General features: G+C 36.4%; 1 protein-coding gene across 1 annotated transcript; it reads left to right on the top strand.

The window, feature by feature from the left end:
* On the top strand, window positions 1-11,462 carry si:ch211-125o16.4 (neuroblast differentiation-associated protein AHNAK). The gene is made up of 6 exons (XM_060879233.1): window positions 1-15; window positions 1,652-1,746; window positions 6,762-6,815; window positions 6,942-7,020; window positions 7,154-7,287; window positions 7,428-11,462. Exons 3-6 carry the CDS (start codon window positions 6,813-6,815, stop codon window positions 10,887-10,889), a joined length of 3,678 nt encoding a protein of 1,225 aa, XP_060735216.1. The 5' UTR covers window positions 1-15; window positions 1,652-1,746; window positions 6,762-6,812; the 3' UTR covers window positions 10,890-11,462.
* Window positions 11,463-11,544: the final 82 nt, after the last annotated feature.

Below are 11,544 nucleotides of genomic sequence, written 5' to 3'. Positions count from 1 at the left end.
TTCATCGTCAGAAAGGTGTGTGACAGAAACAGGTTTGTTATTGTTAGGGTGTAGTGTAGAGACAGGAGAGTGTGAGTGTTGTAGGAGAGGATGATGTTTGAGTGGATGGAGTGAACAGGACAGAGGGATGAGAGTGAGAGTGACACCATCACACTCCCTCACTGCTGCTATTCACAAGCCATCAGGACGAGACTCCAACACCCCGGACACAGGGAGGACAAACCCTCCTGCCCCGCCCCTGACCAGGCTGTACACACACACACACACACACATACACACACCACCCAGTCCATGGAGACTCAACCACAAACACAGTCACACTCACACTCTTACTAAACACCGCAGTCACAAGCAGGCAGATGCTTCTTTAATTATTATCAGGATTTATTAGGATCACCTGACCTGCTGTCACGAGAGGAGGTCAAAGTTCACACTGACTAAAAACATCAGCCCTTTTAATTTATTACATCATTAAAACTTTAACATTTAACACCAAATTATAGATCAGAAATTCTGAATGAATCACAGCAACACGTTATACAGATCTATAAACAATATGCAAATACACATTAGATTATGTGTTAATGAAAATAATATTTTTACCCTTAATTCATTTAGTCATAAAAATATTTATTATTATTATTTCACCTACGGAAAATATATGTATTTTAAAATATACTGCATTTACAGAAATATAAGAAATCAGTGATAATTTAAAGAAAAAACATCGATCTATAAATCATGTCTGTATTTATGATTGTAAAGAGAAACATTACCAACAATTTCATCTGAAATTCTTTTATTATTTCCAACATGGAGAAGTTGCGTATAATTGATTACATAAGACATAATAATGAAATATGAACACAGACACAATTGTGTTTAGATTATAATATATTATAAATTATGAATTAGATGAAATAAATTGAACGGTTTCTGAAATATTTTCATTTTTAATAAACACATATATAAACATATAACATATAATACTTTTCTAAAAAAATCTCACTACACACTCACACTACTATGCTCAGATTAACTGAGTTAGCAAAGATGCTACAACCCTGATTTAGTCTTTATTTAGTCTTTATTTATACCGTCATCACACTGAAAACCATTAAAGAACCTGACTCTGGGTTCTAGATCTGAAGAACAAAAACATCACAACACTTCTCCACTTCTCACACACACAAACATAAACACACACACACACACACACACACACACACACACACACACACACACACACAAACAGACACACTAACCCTAACCCTAAGTTCTTTGTAATCAGTTAGGGTTCTGTTACTCACTACTGGGAAGGTTCTCTGTTATAGGTCTCTGTTATATTTTGTGTTATTTAAGGGTTCTTAGCCCCTTAAATGGGTTCTGCTTGTGTGATAAGACTGTATCTGTATCCGTAATGTATTTCTGGAGAACCGGAGAACTGAAAGGTTCTAAAGTCTGGAGAATGTCATTTATGAATAATATATTCATAAGTGTGATTTTAGTAAACCTTCTAAAGTCTCTCAGGTTTCGGTGTGTGTGTGTGTGTGTGTGTGTGTGTGTGTGTGTGTGTGTGTGTGTGTGTGTGCACATCCTGCAGAACCTGTTCTGTTGCTCAGTTCTGTGTTTCATTCCGCGGCTCTATTAGTGACTGAGCGAGTGAAGGAGGAATCAGATCCAGTCTGAGTTTAAGTGAGTGAACATCTGAAGAGTGGAAGCTTCTCACCTCAGCATCATCAGCAGGTCAGACTCTCTCTCGCTCTCTTACACACACACACACACACACACACACACACAAACACACACACAGATATAAATCCACAAACACAGTTTGTAGTGTGTACATTTTATTTACATTTACTTCTCGTTTATTTTTAAACTCTACCAAATTAAATCTGTTTTAAATTATAAAACGTAGATTTATTTATTGTAGTAATTTATTACAACATGATCTTGACTATAAGAAAGACACCACATAAATTAAACTTACTGTTGTTAGCATGCTGCTGCTGCTGCTGCTGCTTATTACGTGAAATTTCTCCCTCCATGTTGGTGTGAAGTTTCACACTGTGGCAAAGTCGCTCAGTTAAAGTGTTACAGTGTTAATGTTAAAGTGTTGGTGTTACAGTGTTAGTGTTGTGGTGTTGGTGTTATAGTCTTAGTGTTACAGTGTTAGTGTTGTGGTGTTGGTGTTATAGTCTTAATGTTACAGTGTTAGTGTTACAGTGTTAGTGTTGTGGTGTTGGTGTTACAGTGTTAGTGTTACAGTGTTAGTGTTACAGTGTTAGTGTTGTGGTGTTGGTGTTATAGTCTTAATGTTACAGTGTTAGTGTTACAGTGTTAGTGTTGTGGTGTTGGTGTTACAGTGTTAGTGTTACAGTGTTAGTGTTGTGGTGTTACAGTGTTAGTGTTACAGTGTTAGTGTTACATAAAAATCATCATCAGCTTCACAGAGAAATCTGACATGATGTGTGTAGATGAGAGAAGTTCATGCCTGAAAAAGGGAAAAGTGCAGTTCTGTTTTCTCTGTGATCGAGAGCGAGGGATTAAACCTTCAGTCACTAAACTTCACAATCAGCTGCAGTCAAGTGCAAATCAATTATTTTAATAAATATTACTTAAATAAATTATTTTAATAAATATTACTTAAATAAATTATTTTAATAAATATTACTTAAATAAATTATTTTAATCAATGTTACTTTAATAAATTATTTTAATCAATGTTACTTTAATAAATTATTTTAATCAATATTACTTTAATAAATATTACTTTAATAAATTATTTTAATAAATGTTACTTAAATAAATTATTTTAATAAATGTTACTTTAATAAATATTACTTTAATAAATTATTTTAATAAATATTACTTTAATAAATTATTTTAATAAATGTTACTTTAATAAATTATTTTAATAAATATTACTTTAATCAATATTACTTTTACCAGCAGTGATGAATTCTTGTAAAAACATTTAATGGATGTTGGACGACTCTCTAATTAATAGCAAAAGCACTTTTTGTTTTGCACGTGAAGTCTTGCTGTATAAAAGTCCAGTCCTGTAGTGAAGCTAAAAGAAACAGGAGTTTTCTCAAGAATTAAAGAACTAAAACTTTATTTAAATTAATACTGCATTAAGAACAAAGGGACTACTGTTAGCCACGCCCACTTAATGAGATGTAAATCAGCTCATGAATATAACAAGACTCAATGGAATAGATGAATAGAAGTGAGACCAAATGTGCATGTGTCTGTGTGTGTGTGTGTGTGTGTGTGTGTGTGTGTGAGTAAGTATGCAGCAGGGTCAGGTATGCCAGGCTTCACTCATCTGAACCGACGGGTTTTACACCTTTTACCCCAAACCCAACACCATGCTTTACATTCCAGTGACATGAGCTGGTGTATCACCCACACACATATGCACACACACACACACTCACGCACACACACACGCACACACATACACACAAACACACACACAATCTCACACACACACATGCACATGCACACACATACACACACACACACACACACACATGCACACACATACACACACAATCTCACACACACACACACACACACACATGCACACACATACACACACACACATACACACACACACATGCACACTCACTCACACACACTCACACACACACACACACACACACACACACACACACACACACACACAGTAGATAATGACTGTTATCTAAGTCAGCTAGGTCTTTAATGGCTGTTTGTGTTGTGCAGCTTTGTTTTTTTCCATCACTGGATTTTTATAATCCACTGAAGGAATTCCTCTGAAATTCTTCTGACATTTCACAAGGTCAGATGAGAAAACTACACACTCGCCTTCACACCAGTGACTCATGGGGCAGCAGGTAGCTGTTTATTTTTATATGTCAATTACGAAACAAAAAGTGGAAAAAATAGAACAAAAAGTAAAGTGTCCAGTGTCTCTGGTGTCTCCTGTGTCTCCGGTGTCTCTGGTGTCTCTGCTGAGTGAATGTAGCAGGTCCAGTTAACTTATATCTGATTAGTTCTTTATTTAATTCGTCTTTATGTACCAGGTTTCTCATCAGAACTAAAGTAAACACTGGACAGGCCACGCCCACACGCACGCAACAAGTGACTCATCAGCTGTTATCGCAAACATTCAAAATATTAAATGTAAAGAAATCAACATTTCTTATCAATTGAATTAAAATCACATGAAGTGTGAGCTGGTGTTACAAACGGGTAACTGATTGGTCTGTATTTCTAAACTTCCTCCAGAAATCTATGTGCTGATTGTCTTTATCATCCAAACATCCAAACAAACACAATGTTCACTTCCTAAAGACAGAACAAACATTTTAATACAGAACAACTAAAGAGAACAGAAACTCAACACTGATTATCTCATAAACACAGAACCATAAAAGGTCAAATGGTCACGTTCAGAACACACGGATTTGTACAGCACTCTGTAATGATAGACACTAATACACTCTTATACACACATACAGACACATATACACACATATACACACTTATACACACATACAGACACATATACACACTCATACACACATACAGACACATATACACACATATACAGTACACACATATACACACATACACACACATACACGCATAAACACACTCATACACACATACAGACACATATACACACATATACACACTCATACACACATACAGACACATATACACACATATACACACTCATACACACATACAGACACATATACACACATATACAGTACACACATATACACACATACACACACATATACAGTACACACATATACAGTACTCACATATACACACATACACACACATACACACATAAACACACTTATACACACTTACAGACACATATACACACATATACACACATATACACACATATACACACATACACACACATACACGCATAAACACACTTATACACACATACAGACACATATACACACATATACACACTCATACACACATACAGACACATATACACACATATACAGTACACACATATACACACATACACACACATACACGCATAAACACACTTATACACACATACAGACACATATACACACATATACACACATACACACACATACACGCATAAACACACTTATACACACATACAGACACATATACACACATATACACACATACACACACATACACGCATAAACACACTTATACACACATACAGACACATATACACACATATACACACATATACACACATACACACACATACACGCATAAACACACTTATACACACATACAGACACATATACACACATATACAGACACATATACACACATATACACACTCATACACACATACACACACATACATGCATAAACACACTTATACACACATACAGACACATATACACACATACACACACATACACGCATAAACACACTTATACACTCATACAGACACATATACACACATATACACACACATACACACATACACACATACACGCATAAACACACTTATACACACATACACTCTCATAAACACTCATAAACAACACATATATATATACTTATATTGTGTGTATTATCCTCATTGGGGATAAATACAAACACATTTAAATATATCTGATATTAATCTTTATATTATTCTTTATAATAACCTTTTGTTCTATGTTCATGTTCTGTAAAGCTGCTTTGAGACAATGTCAATTGTTAAAAGTGCTATACAAATAAACTTGAATTGAATTGAACTTATACACACATAAACATACACTTATACACACATAAACATACACATACACACACATTTACACACTCATACACACACAGATACACAGATTATATATATATATATATACACACATATATACACACTCATAAACACACATATACACACTCATACACAAACTTTTTCACTTGACTCATATGTGAATGTTATGAACTGCAGCTTTTTGCATATTGTTTCAAAACAATCAAATAGTATTTATTTTTAAATGAATGTTATGAATGTTATTAGCAGAAAAACATTTCAGTGAATAAAAGTTCACTCACATTCTTACTGACGTTAGAAGTTATAACTTCAGGATTAATTTAGATGTAGAAAGAATTGAGCTTGTAATAAACAGAAATCTTTTAAATAATGAACTTCATTAAATAAACAACACAACAATGAAATTATTTGCAGAATGCAGGATGAACGTAAGCCAAGAACTGAAACTCTAAATATTTTATCAGACTTTTAATCAGATTTTTATTAGTGTTAAGACATTTTAGCTCATTCACTCGCTCCAGTTGGACTCAACACTCCGATGTTGTCATTTTTTACTCAGAATCAGGAGCTTTATTGCCAAGGATGATTTCATATACAAGTAATTAGTTTAACTAATTAAAATATATACATTTCCATGCAAAGTAAATGAAAAGAATGTGACTCGTGACTCAACACATTTCTTCATTAAAGGGACGTCTCAGGGTGAAAAGCAGCACATGCACACAAGGAGATATTTCTTTATTTTTTCTTTATTTTTAACTGGTTGTGCAACATTTCTGAACAATAATGACACCCTGCACTGGGTCGAAAGCATGCTAAGCGTGCGAGTGCGTATGAACCTGTAATGCACATGACAGCAGGGAAAGTTATACAGAGAGAAATGTCCAAAAGCAGAAAAAACTTGACTCTGAATTCCAGATGAATAAGTAGTTATGTTTGTGCACCTTTTAATTAAAGTCGATGTTCTGCCATTTTGTCTTGACAGATTACAGGACCTTTTTTGGTGATATGCAGCTGTAGACATAATTAAGAGATAATGGTGAGTTTCGGTCACAGTGTGAGTGCTTTGAATCACTGTCAGCTGACTCAATGTGAATATGTTGGTTTGACAATGTTACTTTAAACATATATAAATAATCCTGTGTTCTATTAATGATCGTTTCAGAATGGGGAAATAGGGACCTCGGCAGTCAGTGATGTGTTTAACATGGGAATCCAAGAACCTGCAATCAACTTAATGCAAGGTAATGATCACGCTTGGGGTTTATTGTGAACTCACAAGGAACCGGTTTGAGCTTACTGAAATCCACAAAGAAACAATTCGATTGTTCATTGTTAAAAAAATGATTACTAACCGCTCATATTTTCCTTGGATAGATGAGAAGATTGACTGTGCGGTTGTTCACTTGGGTCACCTCAGTAAAGATGAAACATCAAAATTACTCCAGTTTCTTCATACTTATGATGAGAACCTTGAAATTAAGACTAAACGTAGTGCAAATGCTGGATTGGTAAGAAAAGTCTTGAAATAAATATTTATTACACAAAACACAATTGTTTAACTTTGAACATTCAGTTTGAAATGGTTTTTAAATATACTGATGATATACTGCAATGCATTTTTGACTTTTCTTTCTTTTCCTTTCCATAGAGATTTGGTGATTTATTTTTAAAGGGTGACACTCCAAATCTTCAAGCCCCATCTTCTGGCATCCATGGGTTGAATGGGAATTTAAGTCTCCCTGGTTTTAAAGGTGACCTCACAGCTCCATCAGTGAATGGAGATCTGAAGGGTTCCACACCAGAGCTGACAGTCGGGGACAGGGGCAAGTTCATCATGCCAACCATTGGCATGACAGGGCCAAAACTTAAAGGTGCTAATCTAGATGGCAGCATCTCTTCTCCAACACTGAACACTCCAGAGGTTGCTGCAGATCTCAAGACGCCAGAACTGTGCTCAACAATGCCTAAGTTCCAGATGCCAAAATTTCAGGGCAGTTCCCTTGATTTAGACCAGATTGAACCTGATGTGAATTTGCCAAATGCTGAACTGAAAGGCTCAAATCTTAATGCAGATCTCCCAGATGCTGACATTGAAGGAAGTTCCAAAATTAAATGGCCTAAATTCAAGAAACCCAAAGGAAAAGTGAAAGGCCAGTTGGGAGACATTGATGCAGATCTGAATATTTCAGACCCCAATATGACAGCACCCAAAGTGAATGCAGACATCAATGCAGGAAATGTTGATATTGATGGCCCTGATGTTGATATTAATGCTCCAAAAGTAAATGTTGGTGCACCGTCTGCAAAATCCAAGTTCCCCACTCTCAAGCTACCAAAGTTCAACTTAAACAAACCAAAGTTGGAAGGGCCCAATCTTGATGCAGACATTAAGAGACCAGACATGGATGTAGGTGTGAACCTGCCCAAAACTAAACTTGAAGGACCAACCATAGATGCCAAAGCACCAAATCTCAAACTCTCTGCACCAAAAGTAGAAGGTGATATTGGTAAAACAGACCTAAACATTAACACTCCAGGCGTAGACATGAAAGCTCCTAAAATTGATGCTGAAGCTCCAGCCGCTAAATTCAAGCTACCCAAGTTGCCCAAATTTACTGCCCCCAGTGCAAAAGTAAAAGGACCAAATGTAGATGCTGATCTTAATGTCCCAGATGTTGATGTCAATGGAGATGTGAACCTGAAAACTCCCACAATTGATGCCCCATCTGCAAAACTCAAAAAGCCACATATTAAGAAGCCTAAATTTAGTCTCACTGCCCCGAGAGTAAAAGTACCAAATGTTAATTCAAATCTGCAAACACCAGATGTAGATGTGAAAATACCATCAGGTGAGCTCAAAGGGCCAAATCTGGACCTAAAAGCACCCAAGATTGATGGTTCTCTGGTGGTTCCAGATGTAGAATTGCCCAAAGCTGAGCTGAAGAATCCAAATCTTAACCTTCATGCAAAATCACCAGATCTCAACCTCACTGCTCCAAATGTAGATCTGAACCTACCAACAGGAGAAATCCATGGCCCTAATGTGGATCTAAATGCCCCGAAAGTTGATGCACCATCTGGAAAATTAAAGATGCCACACTTCAAGATGCCTAAATTCAACCTCTCTGCACCAAAGGTCAAAGGACCAAATGCTGATGTAGACCTAAATGCACCAAACATAGACCTGGATCTACCTAAAGCAGACATGAAAGGACCTGATCTTAACTTCAGTGCACCAAAGGTTGATCTTTCTAGTCCAGATGTAGACCTGAATTTGCCAAAGGGAAGTCTTCAAGGCCCCGATGTAGATCTGAAGGTCCCAGATGCCAACATTGATGCACCTTCTGGAAAATTAAAAGTGCCACACTTCAAGATGCCTAAATTCAACCTCTCTGCACCAAAGGCCAAAGGACCAAATATAGATGCAGACCTGAATGCACCAAACATAGACCTGGATCTACCTAAAGCAGATCTCAAAGGACCTGATTTTAATTTAAGTGCACCAAAGGTTGATCTTTCTAGTCCAGATGTAGACCTGAACTTGCCAAAGGGACGTCTTCAAGGCCCTGATGTAGATCTGAAGGTCCCGGATGCCAACATTGAAGCACCATCTGGAAAATTAAAGATGCCTAACCTGAAGATGCCCAAATTCAACCTCTCTGGACAAAAGGTCAAAGGACCAAATGCTGATGTAGACCTAAATGCACCAAACATAGACCTGGATCTACCTAAAGCAGACATGAAAGGACCTGATCTTAACCTTAGTGCACCAAAGGTTGATCTTTCTAGTCCAGATGTAGACCTGAACTTGCCAAAGGGACGTCTTCAAGGCCCTGATGTAGATCTGAAGGTCCCGGATGCCAACATTGAAGCACCATCTGGAAAATTAAAGATGCCTAACCTGAAGATGCCCAAATTCAACCTCTCTGGTCAAAACATTAATGAGCCTAACCTGAACGCAGATCTGGATGCTTCTTTTCCTAAGATTGATGGAGAACTCCACAAACCAGATGTTGACCTACATCTACCAAATGCTAAATTCAGTGCACCTGATGTTGATGTGAAATTACCAAAAGCTGATGTTAAGGTTCCTGATGTGGATGTTAAGACTCCAGAATTAGAGGCCCCTTCTGGAAAGTTTAAATTATTCAATCTCAAAAAACCCAAAACTGGCGTATCTGTTCCTAAAGTAAAGACACCAGAAATCGATGTCAACGCCTCAGTCAAAAATGCAGACCTCAGCATGTCAGCACCAACAATTGATGCAGACCTTAAAGCTCCAAATGCCAGTGTGAACCTGCCTACAGCTGATCTGAACAGTCCCAATGTTGATGTAGATGCCCCTAAAGGAAAGATCAAATTTCCAACCATGAAACGGTTTAATTTTTCTGGTCCCAAAGTAAAATCACCTGATTTTGATGGACCGGATGTTAGCTTGTCAGCCCCCAAAGTTGAGAGTCCTAATGTCAATCTGAACTCACCCAAAGCAGAGGTTAATGTTGAATCTCCAGATATCAATGTTGATGGGACTAAGAGTAAATTTAAGTGGCCTTTCAAACGGTCAAATAATGGATCCATAGGAGCAACAATAGATACCGTTGATGCAAACATTGCTGACAGTGAGATCAGTGCTGATGCAGATATGAAACTTCCAAAAAGTTTACTCATGTTTAAAACACACCGACTTCCCAACAGCAGATTTGATGAACCCCTGCAAGAAGCTACTGGAGCTGTTGACCTGAACACCAACACTACTAAAGTAGAACCACAGTCTGGGACCTTCTCAGTTCCCACTCTCCCAAGGATCAAAGGTGGGTGGAAATCATCCACAGGAACTCTTGACTCCAACGGACATACACCAACAGTTGACATTAAAGAAAGGCTCCGACTGTTTGCAGCACGTTCCACCAGTGATCTCTCAGTGCCTTCCAGGAGCAACGTTGACCTCCCAGACAATTCCACAAAAGTGAAACGAGGAACGTTTAAAGTAACAAGTCCTGACACAGACAAGGACTATCCTGTAGTGAACTCAAACAGCAAAGAAAAGAAACTTTCTCTGAGTCTCAACAACATGCTTGGGTTGAGCACCAGTTCAGATGCAGAAGATTAGCTTCAAGGCTTAAAACTTTAACCCTCTAAAATTATAAAATTATTATTTTATTATTTCTTTTTTTTATATTATTATTATTATTATTATTATGGCAGTTTTTTCTATATACTATCACTTGACATAAATATAAAGAAATTGTTTATGAGCAGAAGACTTTTACAGAATTATGTAAGAAATAAAGATTTTTTTTAATTTTGTATTTACATGGGTGAAGTTTAATATATTGTAAGATGTAATAACTAATTACAAAACCTCTAATTATTTTGTATAAAGTGCCACTATGTCAATTATTATATAGTTACAAGAATTATGATATGAAGGAAAACATTGTGCATTTTATTTACAACATAAACCACTTTGTGTGCAATTAAAACTAATAGAATTTTGATCTTAAATTACTTAACACATTTTTTCTTCATATATTATTTATCAAAATTGTCATTAATGGGGCAAAATCCTGTTTATTTACAATGATATGACTTTGTTTGTAACAAACCTCACTCTTCTTTAACTGTAAAATATTCACAGATTCACCACTATATAAAGTTTTCAATAAATTAATTTTAAGGTGAATTTCTGTTCATTATTCTCTCATCACCACATCACCATGTTTTCTTTTTCTATTTTTGCTTTCAAGTCACAACAACACGGCTCT

Source organism: Tachysurus vachellii, chromosome 10, assembly GCF_030014155.1.
Source record: "Tachysurus vachellii isolate PV-2020 chromosome 10, HZAU_Pvac_v1, whole genome shotgun sequence".
In the NCBI taxonomy this organism is placed as follows: domain Eukaryota; kingdom Metazoa; phylum Chordata; class Actinopteri; order Siluriformes; family Bagridae; genus Tachysurus; species Tachysurus vachellii.
The sequence above is the reverse complement of the archived record's forward strand: the minus strand, read 5'-3'. Positions and strand labels throughout refer to the sequence as shown.

Bases quoted from the DNA above. Each gene is read 5' to 3' on its own strand.
- si:ch211-125o16.4 (XM_060879233.1), top strand. The intron at 7,021-7,153 runs GTAATGATCACG...TTCCTTGGATAG, and splicing joins TGCAATCAACTTAATGCAAG to ATGAGAAGATTGACTGTGCG. The intron at 7,288-7,427 runs GTAAGAAAAGTC...TCCTTTCCATAG, and splicing joins GTAGTGCAAATGCTGGATTG to AGATTTGGTGATTTATTTTT.